The sequence below is a fragment of the Pygocentrus nattereri genome, chromosome 17 (genome assembly GCF_015220715.1).
Source record: "Pygocentrus nattereri isolate fPygNat1 chromosome 17, fPygNat1.pri, whole genome shotgun sequence".
NCBI lineage: Eukaryota > Metazoa > Chordata > Actinopteri > Characiformes > Serrasalmidae > Pygocentrus > Pygocentrus nattereri.
Window position 1 is genome coordinate 22,968,280 of NC_051227.1, and position 24,331 is coordinate 22,992,610.

The 24,331-nt window shown below is 38.2% G+C and overlaps 1 protein-coding gene across 1 annotated transcript in view; it reads left to right on the plus strand.

The window, feature by feature from the left end:
* frem2b (FRAS1 related extracellular matrix 2b) overlaps positions 1-24,331 on the plus strand; it is a 143,226-nt gene that overhangs the window by 59,588 nt on the left and 59,307 nt on the right. Inside the window, exons 3-6 of the mRNA XM_017708604.2 lie at positions 1,244-1,390; positions 12,817-13,047; positions 15,637-15,762; positions 21,725-21,976. Of these exons, the coding sequence (XP_017564093.1) occupies positions 1,244-1,390; positions 12,817-13,047; positions 15,637-15,762; positions 21,725-21,976 (756 nt within the window). The remainder of the gene's footprint in view (positions 1-1,243; positions 1,391-12,816; positions 13,048-15,636; positions 15,763-21,724; positions 21,977-24,331) is intronic.

The following is a 24,331-nucleotide window of genomic DNA, read 5'->3' on the forward strand; positions in this document are numbered from 1 at the left end:
GAAGAGTATCCGTGGTAGGGCAGTATTTTGTTTGTTGTTGTCACTAAGATAAGGTGATAATGCACAACATGTGTCACTCTAAGTGTTACGTAATCAGGAAACAAAAAGGTAACTGTATTATGCTAAAGTTATGAGAAAAAAGATAATAATCAAATACAATATGAATATTGGGTGTTTGAAAGCAGGATTACATTCAAACTCCATGCAATCTATATAAGGTTTTGTTCAGCAGTGTTTTCCCAATGATATCTGAGTCAGGCACTTACACTATTTACACTATCAGCTGATACTACAGCAGTAAATTGATCTGGAAATAAGCTGTTTTATTCTCATTTGTTGCTGTGTAATATTCCACAGTTCACTGGCTATAAATCAATTTTGCTAACATAAACTTGCCAGGTTTTAATGCTTTAATACTGAGCTAACATTAACCAACCAGTTGCGAAACATGAAAAGCTGGTTTCTTTTTCACATAGTGTTTTTTTTTTTTTCTTCAATGTTTTTCAAATAGTTATGGATGCAGAATTTGAATCATCATTATTTGCAAATAAAGCAGTCAGCTACCAGTTAGCTAGCTTTGTGTAGAAGTGATTGCACCTTTTAACTGGTACACATTGATGTCTGTGTGCTGCTGCACCTGATGAAAGTGAAGAGAGCGTCTACAAGGTACATTGCAATCAGTGATCGTCGAAGTCTGAGCAACTCAAAGCCACTCTTAAGTTTCGAGGATTTGGAGATTTTGTAGCGTGGGTTGTGCTTCGAACCCTGTCCTTAATGAGGGTCCCCAATGAATCTGAACATTGTGTGCATGTTGAGGGAGCATTCAAAGAGAACTCAGTCAAAACTTGCTGAAGGGTTTTTTGTCAGAGGATGGAAGTCAATTATCTACAATTTTCATCATATCTCCATCGGTAAAAAGTTGATTTTGCATTCGAGACCAAAACACCAAGCCTTCTTTTTGAGTCTGTGCATATGACCTTAATTAAGAAAGATGTATGATGGGGTACGAAAAACTCCCACAAAATCCAACTGACACCTCTGATCATTTCAGGCTTTACAGGCTTCGCAGCGCACACTCACTATATATTGATTGTTTTTTAATCATGTCACATAAATGATTCACTATAGTGCTTTGTAAGTTATATTGTAATTATTGTATGTAGCCATGTAATCATGATATCGAATTTCATCCACAGTGTGCTGCCCTGTTCAGTGGTAAATTCATGATTGTGATTGTGTGCAGGAGGAAACAAGCTGAAGAACCAGCAGTTCCGGCTGACCTGGGCCTGGATCTCTCTGGAGAAAGAGTACTACCTAGTGGACGAGGAGTCCAAAGTGCTGGAGGTGGTGCTGAAACGCAGAGGTTATCTCGGAGAAACGTCTTTCGTTAGTAAGTATACTATCCATCTGTCATTAGAACACTCTCAAAAATAAAAGTCCCTAAAAGGGTTTTTGGAGGGATGTTGTAGAAGAATGACTTCTGGTTCCATAAACAGCCTTAGATGGTTATTTAAAGGGATTTTTTTCATAAATGAGAAATGTGAATAGGACAAACTTTTTAAAGGCTATAGAATCTTTACATAATGCCCAGCTTCTAATGAAAGAATTTTCCTTGAGCCATACAGCCAAGCCAAAAGTTAAAATTCTATTTTTGAAGGGCCCATATAGGCCTTAAAGGCTGATATAAGATAAATGATCTCTTCTGTTGCACTCAAAGCTCAAACACACCTTTTCAGTATGAATGGGTGGAGCTAAACTGAATACGTGGATAGTAATAATTTGTTCATTTTGTGACATCAAAAATAACGATGAACTTGAAACAGGCTATTTTTGAAGCTTAGTTTTCGTGTGTGGGCTATATGGGCTGAGGAGTGAATGGTATGTTTTGAAAGTTGGTTTTCTGTGACATGTGACAATCCCTGAGCAGAAAGCGCATTGCGTTCTTCACTTCAATAAGAGTGAATCCATCATAACTGTGCAACATGATTTTCGTCAGCAGTGAACCTCCAACAGCTCAGAGCATTCATCATTGGTTCCACAACACTGGATGATCCCCGAAATCGCACTGAAAGAGCCGTGAGTGCAGCGACACTCGACATGCTCAATCGAGTATGGGATGAATTTGTCTATGGCGTTGATGTTGTCCGTACAGCTGGAGGAGGTTCATATTGAGCACTTGTAAAATTATATAATAAACTTTATGCTCATAAACCATTTACAACTTACTGCATTGTTCTGTAATGATTAACAAGTGAAATACGTCATATTGAAATTGGATGAACCTTTTTGAACCACTATCCTGTACTATCCACTTTCCATCACTGGATGTCTAAATTCTTTTTATTCTTTTTTTATTTGTGCTTAATACTTAATATTGGTAATATTGATATACTTAAACACTTAAAGTTGTTAAGTGTAAATTATTCATCACTGAGTGATTGTTTTTATTAGACTGCTGCGTAGTTTTACACAAGCGTTATAGTCATCCACTCCCGTAATCCGTATATTGAAACTAAGCTGCAAAAGCAGCCTGTTTTTAGTTGATTGTGTTTTTGTGTGTCACAAAAAAACAATCAATTAAAGTAATGCATTTTGTTGTTATTGGAAGGAAACCATATGTCTCCAAAATGCTAAAAACTTTATAGGAAAAAGAAAATTTTGATGCAAGTCAAAGGAACAAGACTTTTTCCTGAGTTGTTTTGGGCCATTTCTTTTAGTGCATATTTCGTGAGATTTATACACAACATAAAGGGCAGCAGGCATTTTCCAATCATGTCAAAAACTGAAAAACTACAAAAATGGAGATACAAGGTTTTCTTCTGACGGAAGCTATTAAAGATGATCTCCGCTGATTTTTCAAACATTCTACATAATTAAAGGGTTAACATATAAATAAAGTCATTCAGAGTAATTTATTGTGAAATGTCTATTTAGTGATAGGAGCCAGGCATCTGAACAGTTTAAGGCCTCTAAAAGCTACATCACAGAAAGTTATTACATTAAATGGCTATGAAAACAGCAGTTTTGAGATACATGTTTGGTCTAAAACATGTTTTAATCAGTGTAATCTAATCTGTTCATGCTCAAAATAGCCCCCATTTTTTTAGATTACACATTAAAAACCTCAGGAGACTTACGTGCATTGGTGGTTTTGGATATTAAATAAAATGGCTATATCTGTGCTGTAGACATCAGGATACTTGGATTCCTATCACCACCACTGTAAATAAATCAGAGTCAATATGTTTCTTTACAAATGAACCATTTTGCATCAAACCACTGTGAATGTCTTTGTTTACATTTCAACCACTGAATTATGCAGACATTTAGAAAAATTGGTGGAATTCCCCTTTAAGTCTACAGCAGTTTTGCTCCACATCCACACAATCCACACAATCATTATAAATGGACTTCAAGGGAAATATAAAATGCATGAACAATATAGAATGTGTGCTCTTTAAAGGAGAAAAACAGCTTATGAAAGTAATGAGTTTCATGTTTCTGAACTTTGGTATTTAAAACGAAAGCTGCACTGTAGAAAGGCCACTGACCTTAAGACCCTGAAACCCACTAAAAAGCATTCGTCAAAGCTGATCCAGTTCCTGCCTGTAGAGCCATTATAAGTTAGCCATCTTACCAAAGCAGATTTTATCTCTTGAAACGAGTCACAGCCTTGCTTTACCCCTTAACTATGTCTGGACCAGAGCAGTGTCTCTGTGAGTATTCAGAGTGGGACTCCTGAGATCCTTTACACCCCTGTCACTATTCAGTCCCCTGAGGGCAGCGAACTCTCCCTCCCCTCAGCAGGGCAGCACCGTGCACCCGTACCACAACAGCATCATGGGAAAGGGCAGAGGTCAAGTTGCAGCCATTAATTAAGCCCTTTCCCTTAGTTTGTGTTGAGATGCTGATTTAAATGGATACTACTAGGGATGCGACAGCTATGGGTGTTAATTATATACTGCAGTATAACATCTGATGATAGAGAAGCTCAGCAGCCCAGGTTTCATAACAGTGGTGGTGACAGGAATAAGGGCTCGCAATGCCTACAACACAAACATAACCGTTTTATTTACTAGCCATTTTATATACTATCCCAAATGACCAGTGAACCTACTTGTCTTCTGAGGTTTTATATGTAGTGTTGGTGTTAAAATAGTGGCAATTCCAAAAAACAAGTTTTGTAAAGGACTAAACTTGTATAACAACCTCTACATCCCCCTTCACCATGAATGTATTTTAAAATATACATTTTAGGCCACAAGCTTCAATCATAAAACAGTGTTTCGGGCATCATGCAGTGTATTTGTTAATATTTCATGAAGTAGCTTTCTGTGAGGAAGCTCTTTGAAGGATTTATATGTTCAACATTTGATTCCTATCACCACCACTGAGAGCAGTTCTAACTCTAGAAAAGTTTCACTAGAATGGCTTGTGAATGACTAACATCTTAGCCATTCAACGATACAGATAACATGATAGGACAGCACATATTATAAGTCAGAATTAAACAGTAAAAAAGCAGCATAGCTGATGATTTAATTAAATTTTTTTTATTATTGTAAATCTGCTGTAAAGAAATGGTCTAGAAATAGTCTATACAAAATAAATAAATAAATAAAGAAAAAGTTTTGTAAGGGACGACCTTCATATACCTTTATATTTTGACAATTCAATAACTCAATTTGACAATTTTGATAATAACCCAAAGAAATTCTTACATATGTCTTAAAAGGAATTTTTCCATTCTATCTCTAGTACCTGCCCTGAAGTGCGATGCCAGATTTAAACACACAGGTGGTCTAAAGAAATTGCTCAGTGACTCATCACCTCCACTGCTAGTTAATGCCAGCACTTAAAGCACTATATGCGGGCTTTGCTATAAAAAGCCCTTTATATTCAGTGATTTGCTTCAGTGAAAAAAAAACCCTCACTCTCTTGAATTCTCCACACATATATGACATTTTGTCAGTCTCCACAAGAGTTAGTTTTCTCAAACAGCCATACTTCAAATTCCCAAACTACTTGCTCTAACGAAAGCGTTCTCTTGCAGATTCTTTCTGTTGTCTTGTAGAAAGGAAGGCTGTAGGGAATCAAAGCTCAAAAAAGAGTCAGTGGTGAGCTGTGACTCTAATGGCCCAAGGCTGTGGAGAGGACAGGCCAGCTATGAAACACCCTCTAACAACCTCAGAAATGAGTAACCATCACAGGACACAGCCCTTCTGCTCATTAAGCTCAGCTTGAAGGGTCAGTTTTTGTGTCCAGCTTATGCTGCTGGTTTGACTGTGTCTGTGCTGTTGCCACTGCTTGAAATCTATGTTTATTGTTAATTTTATCTCTACAAACCAAATCAAATTTTGTCAGCCAAAACAACTGAAAAAGAGTTGAAAAAAAACAGTTGAAAAAGTCAGTGACTTGAAAGCTTTTGGGGGAAAATGGTTCCGGACCATAAAAAAAGGTTGAAATTTTGAATAGACACTAACAACAAAAAGAGAGAAACCGAAGAAGCATCTGAAATGTACCTAGAACTTCCAAAGTTTGGGAGGTTTTCTAATCTAAGAGTTACAATGTGGTAGATTAGTTATTAAAAGGAACATCGTCAGTAGGTTAACCAGTTACACACACAGTATCTCTGACACATAAAAGGTCAGTCTATATTACTATAATTAGTGTAACCTTTGGTTAAGACGTGTAATAATAAGTTTAATAGCAATTTTAGACTGAAAATATGTGAGAAATGAAATCAATTTAGTCTATGAAATTAAAAACCCTTAATCAAAATGTAACTAAGGCAGGTTCCCAACTATTTTTAACATGCTTTATGCCCAAAGTATAATTATGAGGCAACACAGAAGCTAAATTCACTTCATCATTCATCAACATGGGGCAGATAAGAAAATACACATTAGGATGCACAAATTAAATTAGGAAGTGGCCATTAATATTAGTTATACACTTAATCCACTGTTGGGACAATGATTAAGAAGTTTAAAGCAACCAGAGCTGTAGTGAATCTGCCTGGAAGAGAATGTGTGTTTATTCTTTCCCCAAACAGAGTAAGGTGGATGGATAGAGAGACAAACATTTTGGAGATTTGAAGCGGGTGGTAGCATTTTGAGGTCATCAAGCCTCTACAACTATAATTAGTAGTTAGCTAAGTACTCAAAAGGCATGCTAGAAAGAAGTCTTTTGGACTGTTTTGTGATTGGATCATTCAGCAGGACAGTGATCCAAATCCACACATAATGGTTTATTGACCACAGAATGAAGCGTTTGACATGACCATCACAGTTGCTTGACCTAAACTCCACTGAAAACCTGTGGGGTGAGTTGAATAGGAGAGTCCAAAAGAGAAGATCTAGAACCTTGGAGGATCTGGAGAAATTCCATATTGAGGAGTGGTCTCCTTGGCGATTGCTTGCTCTGTATTCTCCAATTTCCTCAAGCATTTTTGGAGAAGAGTATTTGCTGTTATGTTGACATTTTTTCATAAATTGAGGAGAGAAAATTAAATATCCAACCAAAGACCAGCTTTACTGTGCTGTCACGACTAGAGCCTTAAAAATGTCACAATCTGAGGTTCAGCTCAGCTTTTTCAGTACTTCAGGATTTGCCAGATTAACTTTGACAGGTTTTGTTCTAGTCAGTCTGCAAAGCCTTTTACAGCCTGTCTTGTTTGTTGAATTGTATTCGGTTTGTTTCTGGCTAATTCTGGTTTAGTTAGTTACTCTGCTGTCACAGTAGAAACATACAAACAGTTAGCAGCAAAGCAGTCATAACTTAGCAACTGGTGCACATTGGAATGATATGGCTGCTATGGAGCTATACTGTTTGTTAACCAAGCAGGTTGTGCCTTTGGATAACAATGCTGTATAATATGACATATGCAATGGCAATTGCTGGTGATGGTAACATTATACACAATCATATTATTGGATGAAATCTATCATGACAACTCAGGACTGCAAATGACCTCTACCATGAAATGCTTACGGCATGATTATATCAGTGTTACGCAGTAAAGCGTTACCAATTTCTCTTGTATTTTCATTTTGAGATTGAGCTAATTAATCACAAGGACATCGTTTCACAACCCTTTGGTTTATCTTCATCAAGGGTGCCAGTTTTTTTTTTTTTGTTTTTTTTTAAAGGACACTCTGTGCTGTTTCTAACTTTCATAAGTAATTGATAATTGCGAGACTAGTAGTTGAAGACCAACAGTTTAGTGATAATAACATTGGGCCTCATTCACTAATATCTTCCTAAGTTTTTGTGTTCTTGAGAAAGGTCCTAAGAAAAAGTCTACAGCAGATTTATGTGTTCTTAAACCACAGAATTGTGTATACCTTGGCGCTCTTGAGTGTGTAGATTCTGTTCTTACCGAAGAATAAACCCCAAATAAGAAAATATTGGTGAATGTCAGAATCATTGTAAAAACTGCAAAACTTTGTGAAAAAGTGGGTTTTAAGAAGAAATTTCTTTTTAAAAATGCTTGGTGAATGAGGCCCATTGAATATTTGAAAGCTGGCTTGGTCAGAAGTGAACTTGGTTACTAGTTTTAGAATCTCCAGCTCAGTATTATCTGAAGAAGTTATTTATCCTTTGTGAATTCGAGACCAGTGAGACATGATGCTAGTTAGTTTATTTACAGAAATCTGACTTTATATTAGTTTGGACTTAAGGTCATCACCTCTGAAGTATGATATGCCATAAGGAAAATTAGCTTATTTGGACTGACTGAGGAAGGATCCCATTAAATTTCCATTTGGGTGGCCATGGAGAGGAGCTTCCTGGATAGCTGGGAGAGAATCAAAGAAATAAAAAAAAAAGAAATTGGTCCTGGTCCAGGGTTGGAATCTTCCGCACCTCTGCTAGTAGACCTCCACTGGTTTCTAGTAAGGTCAGATTCACCTGCTGTGGCTGCGTATTAAATCTGCACTCCTATCCGTCCTGGACCTGGATGCACTCAGTTGCTAACCTGCTGCTTGACTCTCTGAAGCCTCCTGTTGCAAAGAAGATCTAGTATGAAAGCAGCTGTTTCCTCCTTTTCTTGTATGCTTTCTCTTTGAAGGCAGACATTTTCAGGCCCTGTTGAGCTAATTTTGTTTTATTCGGGCACGTGTGTGGGCAGGCAGAGGCAGGACTGATCCTCTCTCCCGCGTCTGTTCTTCCATATCAAAGCGCTCCTTTCTTCCTTTGCTTCAAAGTATAAAATCTTGTTGTTTTTTCTTTTTCTTTTAGAGGCCCAATTTCTCTGTCTGGGTGACAGCACATCAGTACACCTCCCAAATTTCATGTTTCTGTAGTAACAGCTCCCCTCCCGCTCCCCACCCTCTGCCCATCTCAATTAAATATCCCTCAAAATGTCCTCGGCTGGTTCGTGTTGTGAATTAATTTCGCTTGTGAACTTTCGCTGCTTCTATTGTTGCAAATGACCGTCGCTGTAGGCTGATGGCGACTATGTTTTATTTACCACGGGCACCCACGCTGTGCAGTGCCTTGCTAGTTGACAGCAAAAGCCTGGCACCCCTGCCATGATCCAGCTGGCACGATGAAGGCACCGTCAGCTGAGCGTGCTTGCGATAACCCCGGTGGACAGCAGCACTCACAAACAGCTCATCTCCGGCGGGGAGTGAAGGGACTTTGGCCGAGGACTCAGTGCTAACCCTTAGAAATATCTTGATTATCTTGCTCCCTCTCCAGTGGACGTCAAGACGATTTCTTTGAAGCCACAATGGCTTTATTGCTGAAGAGTTGCATCACATGGGGGGCCAGTTGATCCCAGCTGTACAGTGTCTTTCATACACATTGCCACCTTGATCCAATGAAGCGCTGAATAGGTAATATGAGGAGAGATAATGTTGCAGGTTTTATGCCAGGTGCCAGAGTCTCTGATCAACTGAAGCGATTGCGCTGAGGAATGATCCAGGGGAAACACTTAAAACGATCTGTCATTGCTTGATAATATTATGTGATTTATTTTGCATGACGGCTTGTTTGTAACAGATGTTGTCCTTAGGGTTGACGTCTAGTGAGAGGGCAGCTGTGACACACAAACCAGGAGCGACATAGTGCCACAGTAAACAGTATGTAGTTTAGAATTGATTTTAGGATTTTAGAATTAGTAGTAGAGTTATTATAGAGTTATTGTACACTGCTCAAACAAATAAAGGGAACACTTAAACAACACAATATAACTCAAAGTAAATCAAACTTCTGTGAAATCAAACTGTCCACTTAGGAAGCAACACTGATTGACAATCAGTTTCACAGCTGTTGTGCAAATGGAACAGACAACAGGTGGAAATTATTGGCAATTAGCAAGACACACTCAATAAAGGAGTGGTTCTGCAGGTGGGGACCACAGACCACTTCTCAGTACCTTTCTGCTTTCTGGCTGATGCTTTGGTCACTTTTGAATGTTGGTGGTGCTTTCACACTCGTGGTAGCAGGAGACGGACTCTACAACCCACACAAGTGGCTCAGGTAGTGCAGCTCATCCAGGATGGCACATCAATGCGAGCTGTGGCAAGAAGGTTTGCTGTGTCTGTTAGCATAGTGTCCAGAGGCTGGAGGTGCTACCAGGAGACAGGCCAGTACACCAGGAGACATGGAGGAGGCCGTAGGAGGGCAACAACCCAGCAGCAGGACCGCTACCTCCACCTTTGTGCAAGGAGGAACAGGAGGAGCACTGCCAGAGCCCTGCAAAATGACCTCCAGCAGGCCACAAATGTGCATGTGTCTGCAAAACGGTTAGAAACCGACTCCATGAGGATGGTATGAGGGCCCGACGTCCACAGATGGGGGTTGTGCTCACAGCCCAACACCGTGCAGGATGCTTGGCATTTGCCAGAGAACACCAGGATTGGCAAATTCGCCACTGGCGCCCTGTGCTCTTCACAGATGAAAGCAGGTTCACACTGAGCACATGTGACAGACGTGACAGAGTCTGGAGACACCGTGGAGAGCGATCTGCTGCCTGCAACATCCTTCAGCATGACCGGTTTGGCAGTGGGTCAGTAATGGTGTGGGGTGGCATTTCTTTGGAGGGCCGCACAGCCCTCCATATGCTTGCCAGAGGTAGCCTGACTGCCATTAGGTACTGAGATGAGATCCTCAGACCCCTTGTGAGACCATATGATGGTGCGGTTGGCCCTGGGTTCCTCCTAATGCAGGACAGTGCTAGACCTCATGTGGCTGGAGTGTGTCAGCAGTTCCTGCAAGATGAAGGCATTGAAGCTATGGACCGGTCCGCCCGTTCCCCAGACCTGAATCCGATTGAGCACATCTGGGACATCACGTCTCGCTCCATCCACCAACGCCACGTTGGACACAGACTGTCCAGGAGTTGGCGGATGCTTTAGTCCAGGTTTGGGAGGAGATCCCTCAGGAGATCATCCGCCACCTCCTCAGGAGCATGCCCAGGCATTGTAAGCAGGTCATTAAGGCACGTGGAGGCCACACACAATACTGAGCCTCATTTTGAATTGTTTTAAGGACATTACATCAAAGTTGGATCAGCCTGTAGTGTGTTTTTCCACTTTAATTTTGTGTGTGACTCCAAATCCAGGCCTCCATTGGTTAATAAATTTGATTTCCATTGATGATTTTTGTGTGATTTTGTTGTCAGCACATTCAACTTTGTACAGAACAAAGTATTCAATGAGAATATTTCATTCATTCAGATCTAGGATGTGTTATTTCAGTGTTCCCTTTATTTTTTTGAGCAGTGTATATCATTGTTTGAGTGTATACATATATGTAGCCTCCAAGTCAAAAAATATCAGGTGGACATTTTACAAAAGAGAGGCCAGTTTATTGCATCATATAGAATTGACCTTCATAGTGTAATACCAAGATCAGTAGCCCTTTCACAAATTTTGAAAAAATGTTAATTTTAGGTCATGGTTAGAATGGTTCAGTTTACTATGTCAGGTGAGGTGACCTCAGGAAAACCATGTCAAAGTGTAAATATTATAATATTGTTTAATTATTTTAAAAAATGCAAGTATAAATCAATTTTAAGGACAGATGTTACTGTGGGTGTAGATATATACCATGGTGTATTGTAGTGTATTGTATTGTATTGCATTGCACAGCACAGAGTTCTGTGTTCAACTCTGTTCCTGTTTCAGGGTACCTACAATGACTTTTGTTTCTAGCAGTATCTGAGCTCAGGACTGTCTTTTTCTCTAACCTATTGGTAACTAGCAAAGATACTTTCTCTAGACAGAGTGGTTTAAAATAAGGTTTAAAAACCTAATTTGTCATTGATCTATATACACCGGTATTATGGTTATGAACAAAATCCCGTCAGATAAAAAAATTCAAACAGTATACCAGATGAGCCAGTATACCATCACTTCTATTCAGTATCAACCTAGTTACCTGCCCTGCGCACCATGCCATGTATTTCAGTGCAAGATACGACAGTAGTATCATTATTATGGTTCTAATTACAGATTCCGCACAGCAAATGGTCAGTTTCACTTGGCTGATTTTTATAACAGGAAACAGAAAAAATAATAAATAACATTGCACAAAAGCTTGTGGGACAAATGAATGCACCAAAACACAAAGGCTTGTGGGAAGGCTTAAGACATGCATGCACATGCACACATAACATTCAGATGCCTGCCTGAGTCAGATTAAAAACATCATAAAACCATTACACACATCACAGAACGACATAATAATGAGTAATCAAATTATCACTCGTGTTAGAAGCAAATATTGTCTAATTCTCATCATGGCTGATTTCAGATGAACATCTTTTCTGTTAATCTGGGTATTTTTTTAACTGTACTTACCTCTGCTCAAATGATATATTTTGTTGATTGTGTGAATAAGTTCACACATCCTCTACAGAGAACACAGGTATGCAGATTTTAATGCATAATTACTGTTTATTTGCTGAATGAACACATTGTGGTGGGAGACACTGTCCCTGTGGAAGGTGTGATGTATTTTCACTAAGAAAATGAACAAAATATGTACATCTGTATGTAACATGTGCTAATGGGAATAAACTGCTACGGCTTATGGCTTAAAATTTTGAAAATAAAAGTTTAAAAAGAAAATAAGGTACTTAAAAGAAAAATGTATCAGGTCTTAATGCATTGACCAAATGGAAAAGGCGACAAATGAGTAAAAAGAAGACATGCATGAAGGTAACATACAAAAAGGTCAACTGGTGTCTTGCTTAATAACTAACCTGCTGAAGGAACAAAAGGGAAAGAGTTTTTTCAGAATGACAGATGGTTTAAACAATCTTGTTTTTTACTTAAATCACTATTTCCTTTCTTTTACTGGCATATTCCTGCTGCAAGGGTGGGAAATAGGGTAAAATGACAAAATCACAATTTTTAAAAATTTTTAATTGTTACTGTTTTTATTTATTTTTTATTTTACTGAGGTTTGCAGACATAGTGGATCAGATTGAATGTACCAGCAAAGTGATAGTCGACGTAAGGCTTTAAAAAAATTTAGCATAATTAAGAAGGAACAGGAGGAAAAATAGGTAAAAATGAATTAATAGAATAAGATAATTTGCATAATGGACTAACTCCCAATCAGTTATTTGTTGCTGTACAGTTTATGCAGCTATGACACACTAATTGTTCTTGTTTTTATTTTTTTTGTTGTTGTTGTTGTTGTTGGTTTTGTTGTTTAGAAGTTCAGACTGCTGTTATGTGTTCTAAAAGTCTAGATATCTGTCATATGCTCAGAATATTGAATTGTGAAATAAATTATCACAACATTTACATATCGTCCATATTTCCTGCCTCTAACTTATCAACCTTACTCATCTTTAAGGTATTGGTACCAAAGATGGGACGGCAGAGAAGGACAAAGACTTTCGAGGCAAGGCCCAGAAACAAGTCCAGTTCAACCCTGGTCAGACCAGTGCCACCTGGAAGGTGCGGATCCTCTCCGACAATCTGTATGAGCAGTCTGAAACCTTCCAGATCGTTCTCTCTGAGCCCGTGATGGGGGCTCTGGAGTTCCCTCAGGCAGCCACCGTGGAGATAGTGGACCCTGGAGATGGTGAGTGGGCAGGCTATTTTGAGATTGTGTGCTTTATGTAGGAGCTGATCTCTTAATTATCTCCCATTTGTAAACCTTTGAGACTGAATACCTGGAACTGAAGTTCTAATTAGCTTTTCATTGTGAATATTCGAAAGCCTTGTCAGCGTCTATTATTGAGCTTTGCTGTGAACTCTAAACAGTGTTGTTTTGTGAATAATTAGTTTCAAAGATAGCACTAACTACCCAACATTATTTGCTTAACAGTCTTGGGCTGTAGTCCAAGAGAACTGAATATGGAATGCACAGTAGAAACTGGAGAACTGCCAGCCTGCAGAACACCCCACAACCCTCACTGAACAGTGCTTGTAGCTTTTCCATGGCAGCTTAAAAAGTATAAGGGTCATTCTACAGAAACGTCCACATTTTATTTATCCATATGAGTCATTGGTCTTACAGACCATCATTGGTGTTGCACATAAGAAAGGTAACACCAATGACATTTTTAACGAAAAATTTTACAACATTGTCAATTATGGAATATCCACTAAAATATGTAATTTAATCCATTTATATTCTGTTTTTATTTTTTACCTGAGAATAAAGCAGGTCATACCAGTGACTTCAGCTAAAAGCTTCATATGTTATCATGAGCTACAGTAAATGAGGAAATTTCTGATGACTGAAAAGACACATAGGACTTGCCATGTGCTTTTCTTCACAGATCCTCAGAAAACAGGTCAAAGGAAGTCAAATGATGTCATCAGTGTGATTTTTATTTCAAAATAAGAGATTTTTTATTACAGTAACACCAGTAAAACGACTCCTGGAGACCACAACTTTTCTATATTTTGTAATATTTATTAGCCATTTGTTTTCTTTATGTCATGTACATCACATATTTCATAGTCATGCATAGATTATTGGAGTTAAAATTGCAGAAAAACAATTTTTACCTCAAAATATGTACTCACTGTTTACACATAACTGTGAGGATGAGCTCTTCTGTAATACTTGGAATTCTATAATGTTTGATTTAAAAGCCAATATTGCTAAATTGAGGTTGAAGAAGGTGAAGTTATTAATGTAGCATACTGTTTTATATTAACATATAATTAAATTGTAACCCGACCATGTTTTTCAAGTGTAATATATCTGTAATATATCTGTAATATAACAGACATTTCCATAAAACGATAATGAACTGACTCCAGGAAGGCACTGGTCTCACTGAAATGCAATATATGTTTGTTTGTTTTAAAATCCATTTTAAAAGGACTTAGAGTGTTGCTGTCGGGTTTTCAGGTAGATGATTTGGTTAATGCCCCAGTGAGGAAACATCAAACCAGCACCCAAGACATCCCTCTAGGTCCAGTAACACTGGCCATGGGGAAGCAGTGTTAGAGCGGTAGGGTCTAATGGCAGTGCTGTAGTAAATAATCAATTGCAGCAGGGCTGTTTAGCATCCTCATTGTACCAAATCACCTCTAAGGAATTGTAAAGCTGCATTACAGACACTGTATGCATATACCATGCATAATTTTTCATAACATTTTGCATAAAGCATTGTGCTTGTGTTAAGCGTGGGCCAAGTGGTCTGTTGTTCGCACACAAGCAAAAATTGCTACAATAACTGTATACTTCATTGATTTATTCCTAGCCGTCTCACAATTGGTATGCTTTCAGTATGCCACCCAGACTCTTTTGAAGTCTTGTAAACAGTGCTTCCTCAGGGAGAACAATAAAAGCACCATTGTTAGTCTCATTCCTTGAGATGTTAAAGGAGTTGCTCTTCTTTGCCTCAAGTGTTCAGAGTTGAATTGTGGACATTCCTTCATTTATGGAAATGAGGCTTATTGTGCTCTTCGTGAAAATGATGAAAGGTGTGTATTGACGTGTGGAAAGAGCATAAAAAGCATTACTAGAGATTTTTTAATGCATTCAGGCAGTAAAGGAAGTGCAGAAACATGACCAATGTCATTACAAGGCTAAATGCTTGCCTGCTTTAAAAGGGTAAAACGTCCTTGTCTTTGAATTGCCTTGAATTAGTTGAGAAGAAAAAAAAATCTTATTTGTTTTATATCATTTATATCTAAAGCTATCAGACTGAAAATGTAAGTTTCCACATTGTGCTGTATTTTTAAATAATATCACATGTATGAAAAGGCTGAATACATTTACCTGGTAATTATGGAGTTGATGAAAAGGTTATATGCCCATAACATCAGGGAACTGAAAGGAAATCAAAATAAGAATGTCTGTTCTGACCTCTGAAGTTTCACCTCTCTGTCTGCCTGGAGCAAAGAACTGAACATGATTAACATCAGATTTGAGATATATTCAGCTTTTATAGCTTATTTCACAACCTTGTACCTCCAGGAGGAGAATTGTAGGATATGGATTGCTCATCTTTCAACACAGCACCCGAATGTGTTTTCAGGCCTTAGAATCTCAAACCTTCAAATCAAATCACAGGGCTGTGCCCCCAGCGCTGAACACAATAGTGTTGTAGTTAAAGGTCTCTCAGAGTGTTGTCTTTAAATGCTTTCATTACAGCTTTGGGCCAACAGTGGACTGTAATATTAAAGTCATTTTATTTCCTGTCTCTAGAGTCCACAGTGTTCATCCCTTCGGCTACATACTCAATCGAGGAGGACATTGGAGAGCTTTTGATTCCTGTCCGCAGGTCAGGGGACGTTAGTCAGGAGCTGATGATCATCTGTTTCACACAGCAAGGTACAACACTGTCACAACGCCAGATAACTGTGGCAGTCTCAGTGCTCAATGCTAAAATGATGCTACAGCAATTATGGAAGCTCTTCCCCTCCTCCAGGTAGAGAAGAACAAAATCACTGTCTTTCACTGTTTCCGACAAAAGTAGGTCAAAACGTTGATCTTGACATAATTACTTTGTCTAAATATTGATTTACCATCTCCAAATTATGACATATTTTCATGAAATATTGACTTTGTATCTAGAAATAATGATTCATCTTTTTAAAATATTGACTTATCTCAAAATTTTGACCTCTCAAAATAATGACTTATTTTCTCAAAATATTTACTTACTTTATCAAAATATTGTTTCACTTTATCAAAAAATCAACTCATGATCTTTAAGTAATGACTTTCTTTCTGAAAATATTTAGTATCAAAATAATTATTAATTTTCAGGATATATTGACTTATGTTCTCACAATATTGACTTAATATCTTGAGATGGTGACTTACTTTCCTGAAACATTGACTTAATATCTTTAAATAATTTAATGCCTTATAAATAAATATTTAGTTTGTATCTCAAAATAATGATTTATTTTTGAGATTTTGACTTAATATTATTTTCTCAAAATCTTAAAATATGGGCTTTTTAATGGGCATTTTTAGTGGGAGTTATTACATTTATAGAAGGTTAGTAATTATTTTAGGATGATAAGTAAATATTATGAGACACTAAGTCTCAATCTAGTCAATTTGAGAAAGTGAGCAATAATTTTAAGATAAAATATTGATATTTTGGCTGGAGCCAGAAATAGAGAAGGAGGAAGAAAAAAAAACAGGTGAGTTTTTTTTTTTCTCTTCTAACTGACAGGAATGAGCTTCGATAGAAAACCAAATGTCCACAGGATTGAACTCAGAAAAATGTTCAGATTGTTTTAACATCAGTGTTTTTTACTTAAAAAGCTCTTCAGTTGTTGAGTCAAATCAGTAATGCAATAGTTTAAACATGGTCTCGTTTATCATGTTCTGAGTGGAAGATTAACAGTGAAAAAAGGGCCTACTGTGTAGCTTTACATTCACCACACTAGATTTACACATGGAGAGGCCTCTTTCTGTTATTCTGCCTCTAAACTGTGGAGCTCAGTTCACCAGTTTTGTTGATTGTTTAGTGTGGGACAAGCATGTCAAACAGCGGACCCTGTGAGCGAAAGTGTTGCAAAAATTAGAGTTTACCCTCATTTATCGTTCTGAATTCAGTTCAAGGCCTTGCTAATTAGCAGCTGAATCGGGTGTGTTTAATGCAAGGACTGGAGTCTGACACGTGATGTGGAACATGAGTGTAATCATGGCCTATTTAAATAATTTAAAACATAGAAAGTTAAAGGCTTGAATTCTTTACTATGTTGTAGTATTAAAAAATTGTTAAACTTTGGGTACGTCATGCAACACCAGCATAAGAACACAGGAAATGTTACAGTGTAATGATTGAACTTTGCTGTTACAGCTCATGAAGTCTTACTGGGTAACCTGCTCCAAGTAGATCATCCTTCTAACTTTGTCTGCTAAACCCAGTTGCCCAACATATATCATTTCCACCACATACTGTATAATTGTGTCATTGTCCCTCCCTGGTTTCATGTGTTAGAGTTACAAGGTTCCAGGTGTGAATGGGGTGCAGGGTTGTTAAATTTGGTGTTTTATGTACAATTTGCTCATACTGAACACTGGATAATCAACATGGCACCTCATGGCAAAGAACTCTCTGAGGATGTGAGAAATAGAATTGCTGCTCCCAACAAAGATGACCTAGGCTATTAGAAGATTGCTGGCACCCTGAAACTGAGCTATAACACGGTGGCCAAAGTCATAGAGCAAGTCATAGAGTCTAAGAAGTTGAGTCCACGTGTTCAGCATCAAATCCAGAGGTTGGCTTAAAAAAATAGACACCCGAGTGCTGCCAGCATTGCTGCAGAGGTTGAAGAAGTGGGAGGTCCGCGTGTCAGTGTTCAGACCGTATGCCGCACAATGCATCAACTCGGTCTGCATGGCTGTCAACGCAGAAGGAAACCTCTTCTGAAGCTGATGCACAAGAAAGCCTGGAAACAGTTTACTGAAGACAAGCAGTCCAAGAACATGAATTACTAGAATGATGTCCTGTGGTCTGATGAGACCAAGAGTAAACTTGTTTGGCTGGGATGGCGTGCAGCATGTGTGGTGGCGCCCTGGTGAGGTGTACCAAGACAACTGTCTCTTGCCTACAGTCAAGCATGGTGGGGGTAGCATCATGGTCTGGGGATTCCAGTAGCAACCTGTGCAGCTCTGGTGAATTCCATGCCCAAGAGGGTTAAGGCAGTGCTAGATAGTAATGGTGGTCACACAAAATATTGACACTTTGAGCGCAATTTGGTCATGTTGACTGTGAGGTGTACTCACTTGTGTTGCCAGCTATTTAGACATTAATGGCCGTGTGTCAAGTTATTTTCAGAGGACAGTAAATCTATACTGCTGTACAAGCTGTACACTGACTAATTTAGATTATATCCAAGTTTCATTTCTATAGTGATGTCCCATGAAAAGATTTAATAAAATATTTGCAGAAATGTGAGGGGTGGACTCACTTTTGTTAGATACTGTTTATATGTATATATATATTGTGTGTGTGTGTGTGTGTGTGTGTTCATCTATAATTATCTTATTTGGCTAATCAAATTAGGTAATTACATGACTTTCTAACATGAACTAAACAGAGACTGAAACTGAAACATTTTGAGACTCTCCACTATTACCTATACAAGACAGTTTTTACTCATTTTAAGAATTTAGTTGGACAGAAGTCTGGCTTATGTCTTATAAACATCCCAAAACATTACATTCTTAAAATAAGTACATTTGTTTAAAAAATTCTACTTTACAAAACTTTTGAAGCTAGCCCATTAATCTTACACAGGTCTATTCTAGTTTGTCATTCCTAAAATAAAACAGATCTTTTGTTCATTTTTAAGATTTTCTTCATTGTTTGCGGTGTTACACATGAGCAGCTGTGTTATTAGGCCAGTGTTCATCTCTTTGGAGTTAATTAAGCAGTGTTTCCGTGTATTGAGCTTGAAACTTGTTCAAAAATTCTTATTTTAAGAAATTTTGTAACACATGATTAAAACATTGTTAGTTTTTGCAAAATTTAGATAATGATATATTAATAATAATAATAATACGTATTGTTATTATTGTTATTATTATTATTATTATTACTACTACTTTTATTATTATTATTATTGCTAGTATTACTATTATTATTATTGTTATTGTTATTATTGCTATTATTAGTATTATTATTATGACACTATATCAAACCAATGCCTTAAACCACTAAAATATTTACAGCTTTTTAGGTATTAAGATTTTACAGAAGAACTTATAGCACAGGATTTTTTGAATTAGGTTAGTTTTCTCCCTACATTGGCAGGTAATTTGCTTGATTCAAGTACTATTTTTTTCTTGATTTGGTTTTATTTTTTGCAGTGAATTTGAGCAGGTGTGCCTAAACATTTGCACATGGCTATACAGGCAGAAGGTTCTATCACTTGCCCTTTTAAAAGGTGATCTACTGTTAACTAGTCACTAGTGTGAGGCTAGGAAAAACAAGCTAAACCAAAAATAAATCGCACAGTTCCAAGTCCTGCAGCTGTCACTGAAAGCCTGTCTTGTTTTTGATCCCATTTTTTAGCACAAAAACGCTCATGACGTAGGCTTCGACCGCCTGAGTTGAATTTTTTTTTAACTCAGGTCACACTGAACGCTCCACACAAAAGACGTCCATAAAACACGAGGCACCTAGTGCAAAAAAACAGCCTGTAAAACACGTCCATTCTGTTAAAAGCAATAAAATGTTGCTTTAGTCCTCAAGAAGTGCATACAGTGTGACCCCCCAAGGCCATTCTGTTGCACATAGGAATACAAGTACACATTCAGAACCAACAGTATTACATGAATCACACACCATATAGTACTTTACACCCACAGAGAATATTTTATTAGACTCCCCACAGGCCTAATCACAATAATAATCATCTGTCTGAATTCCTGCTGGTTAAGCAAACTAACATATTCACTAATAAAGCTCCACTTGAACCTGGTCAACCTAACATATGAGCTGCTTTTCCATCTTCAGTCACTTTGACGCAGAACCACATTTTGAGTTGAATGCATTGCTGTTAAGACAAAAGCTCTGATGCTGCCAGTGTTTTCTTTGTACTCCAAATATTAGACGGAATATTCATTTACACCTTGTGAGCAAGTTCATGACACATTTTAAATAATAGAAAAAATACATTATTTATTCAGAGTTAAGGCAACATTAACACTTTTTTTCAGCCAAGAGTGATAATGCACATGTACACACATATGTGTGCATTGGCACCTGGCACACTTGCATGTGCACACACATATACACACACATCCAAACGTGCCAGTGACATCTGCATCTCACAAGTGAAGCACTGCTATTGAGTGAGTATGTCGAGAGAGGTGATACTTTACTGTTTCGTTCATCATTCCTGCAGTTGTTTATTCAGCTTTTTAAAAATAACTCAAAATAGAGAGAGAGAGAGAGAGAGAGAGAGAGAGAGAGAGAGAGAGAGAGAGAGAGAGAGAGAGATAGAGAGAGAGAGAGAGAGAGAGAGAGAGAGAGAGAGAGAGAGAGAGAGAAAGTCACAGTTAAAAGTGGCAAAGACATCATCCAGTATTTGGGACTTTCTATATTTATTGTTATTGAATTTCACTGTGATATTAACTCTGTATGAAAGCTGAGACTTTATTTGATCAGAAACCAATAAAACCCCGAAACAAAATTGAGTTTTAGACCATAAATCAGTTTACTGCACAAAACCACTTATTAGGAAAAAGGTGCGATGCTCACTGTTTGGCTGTGACCAAAAAGGATCCCTGTAAATCATCCATGTTCCCTTATTAACACTGCTATATGGGCTTTCCTACTGAATTAGTTCAAGCTACAGTTTGAGTCAAATTAGCTGGTTCTAAAGCTTAGCACACCCAATCCAGTGTTCTCCAACAAACCTCAACAAATCCAAACATTTAGTTGGCATGTTTTATTGTTTTTATGCTATTCACATTGGTCCATTAACATTCCTCCCCAGTCCAACTGCTCTAGAACACCCCACCTTTCACAGCATTCTGTCCCATTCACATGGTTCTAGAGTCTTCTCTCCATTCATACTGTGCTAAAATGTTCCTTCCCCCTTTCATCCATTTGTAGAATGTTCACCGATTGTTCACTGGTCTGGAATTCCCACCCCTATTAAAATTGATGTAGAATCCCCCCTTGCACACTGTTCTAGAATATTCACCAACTTGTTAGACTGTTTATATTTTTCTCATTCACAATGTTTCAGAATGTTCTCGCTATTGACACTGCTCTAGAATGATCTACCAATTCACAGTGCTCTAGAATATTCTAGAATGTCCACTCCCATTCTCATTGTTCTAGAATGATTTCTGACATTCTGTCTGGAATATTCTCTCCATTCACACCATTCTAGAATGTTCTCCTTGTGTACACTGTTCTAGACTGTTCTTCCACATTCAAGCTGTTCTAGAGTACTGTTCTGGAATGTTTTCTCACTCACTATATGTACACTGTTCTAGAATGTTCTCCTTATTCACACTGTTCTGAAATGTTCTCCTCTTTTAACACTGTTTTAGAATGTGCTCCCATACACTGTTCCAGAATGTTCTGATGCATTCAAACTGGTTCATTTTGCTTGTCAGTGTTTACTCTGAAAAAGTATAATGCCACCTTGGATTGTAATGTTGGAGAGTTTGGTCTTATAGCGCCTTCTTTAGGTGTTCTAGATTAGGTTACAACAGAACTGTGAAAGCCGGTACATCTCTAGAATCAAAGTAGGGCTTCTCCATTCTTATGAAGCACTTTTATCTAACAGTAAACTTCCCTCACCGGCAGGCACAGCCACTGGCACTGTCCCCACCTCTGTGCTGTCTTACTCGGACTACATCTCACGCCCTGAGGAGCACAACAGCGTCCTGCGCTTCGACAGGGATGAGACGGAGAAAGCCTGCCGTGTGGTGGTGATAGATGATTCTCTCTATGAGCCGGAGGAAAGCTTTAACGTCACCCTCAGTATGCCAATGGGCGGCCGGCTGGGTCAGGAGTTCTACACCACCAGAGTCACCATCCTGCCTGACGCAGATGATGGTAAGGAGCTTTAAAGTGAAATAAGAGGCGGTTATTAAGAATCACTTAGCATTGTGCAAATTTTGTGTATGCCCAAATCATCACACACTTGCCTGAAACTGTTTCATCGTTTTAAGTAATCTCAGTAGGTCTCTGTGGTTACTGACACTGTAAGACATACTGTTAGCGTTATAGCTGATAGTTGGCTTTGGCTGATATAAATTTGATATTATGATATGATTTTGTCACAGTAAAGTTTAATATTATTTTTTGAGAAGGAGGCATCTATGACAAACTGACTGTTTCCAAATATTCTGTCAAGTCCCGCCTCCCTTAGTAATGTTGATATGTCCATTTAACTTTCATCTTAGTGATGGCATGGAATCACCTGGTAGCATCCGTAGCACTTTTGCTAACAGGCCCAATACCACCCCCCCCACCGCCTTTACCACTTAGCCCTTAGCCCTCAGTTTGGCCTGTTCACATCTAGGGGTAGGGTGTCCCAATTTTTGTTGTGAGAGGTAGGTCGAAGTGTTAGGGCTACATGATCCTCCAAACAGAGTGTAATGAGAAGAAAAGAACACTCAGCAAGATGGCTGCAAAGTGACCAAAGAAACCCAGAAATGTGAGTATTTTCTTAGTTAAAATTCTGATAACCATTGTATTATCTTAGTTGAACGTTGCTTCAGTGTATCATGGCCATTTTATTCATAATAAGCGTAAAAAGTCACTAGTATGCTGGGTTTTCTGTAGCCATCTAGCTAAATTTAGTGGTTGAAATCTTCCCATGAAATGGAACAACCCCCAAATAAAGAAGAGCATTACTTCATTAACAGGCTACTAGGCAACCCTGCCCATCTGCAGTGATATCAGCGGAGGCTAAAGTTCCTAAACCTCATTGCTGGGCTTTAGTTACATTTAGGGCATCATATGCCTTCAAGAATGGGGGCTTTGACAATTATTCATTATCACCCACGCCCAATTCTTCAGTGATATGAAGCTGAAGTTTTCCATTTCCCATTCCATCTTAAATGGTGCAGCAGTTCTGACAGGTGAGGCCTCTTCGAAGACATATGATTCCTTAAATTTAGAAAAGCCCAGCAGTGAGGAGCTGAACTTTACCCTTCTCTGTTATCACTGCAGACTGGCAGGGTCACCTACAGAGCAGCGCTAGTAGCCTGTTAATGAAGTAATGCTCTTTTTTAGTTTTTAGAGGGTCCCATTTCGTAGGGGAAGATTTCAACCACTACCCCTTGTAACTCAAAAACAGTGGGTAGGGATAAAATTAAGAAATGGGATTGGGCCTAAATTCAAATAAACTAAAGGTTCAGTTAAACTGATATGGATCCATTTTCAGATAAAGTATTGCTAAAGCCTCAGCCAGAGCTAGTCAGTGCAGTGTTAAAGGTTGAGGAGGTCTCTTCTCTTGTACACTAGGTTCTCTTGCAAACCTTAATGTTTATGCAAAAGACATGATGCATGCGAATGCACTTATATTTGTTTTTATACAACATATTTTGACACAAATGTGACCACTATAAAGTTCTGCTGACGGTCAGCAGATAAGTTAAGAAAAGCTAAGAAAATGTGCATAAGCTTAGCTTAGCTGCCTGACGGAACTGAGAATTGTTTTGTAAAGTTATTTATCAGACATCATCAGGGCTGGAGTGGGACTGACTAAGAGATGATGCAGACCAGCACACCAAACTTTAACTGCATTTTTTCAGTACAAAAAAGAAGGGCATGAAAAGCTGACACCATTGCTACTAACTGACTGTTTAATGGCTAACAGTTAGTTTTTACAAAGAAAGGTTTCTGTTCTTCATTCTGTTTATGTTTTTTTTTTAATTAGGTTTTTCTAAAATCTGGACGTTTTCATCTTATTCATTTCCTGCTCTTACTTATTTGCTGTACATTCCTTGCTAAAGCATTCAGCCCCCTTAAAAGTCACCAGGTTCATCTGGATTACAAATGACATGGGGAGTTTTTTTTTTTTTTATTTGCAGTCCAATAATGTCTTTAATATTTTGTGCTGTCATTTAATTTGAACAGACTGACATTAATTTGATTAAATTGATTCACAGTTTTTGTAAGAAAATATTCAGTCACAAAAATGACTAACTGAAAAATGCTGTTTACATGATATTCAACCCCTGTGCTGTGGAAGATTTACACATGTTAAAGAAATTGCCCCAGTGAGGACACACATGGCTTACAATTGCCCTGTATCTGTGAATCATTAAACATGTGCACCTTTTCTAGATAAAAGACCCCTTTAATTCAAGTGCCACTGATCAGACTGTGCACCTGAAGGCAAGCTGTGAAAATAAAGATTAAAGAGCAATTTGAGGCAATTAGAGATAAAGTTATAGACAT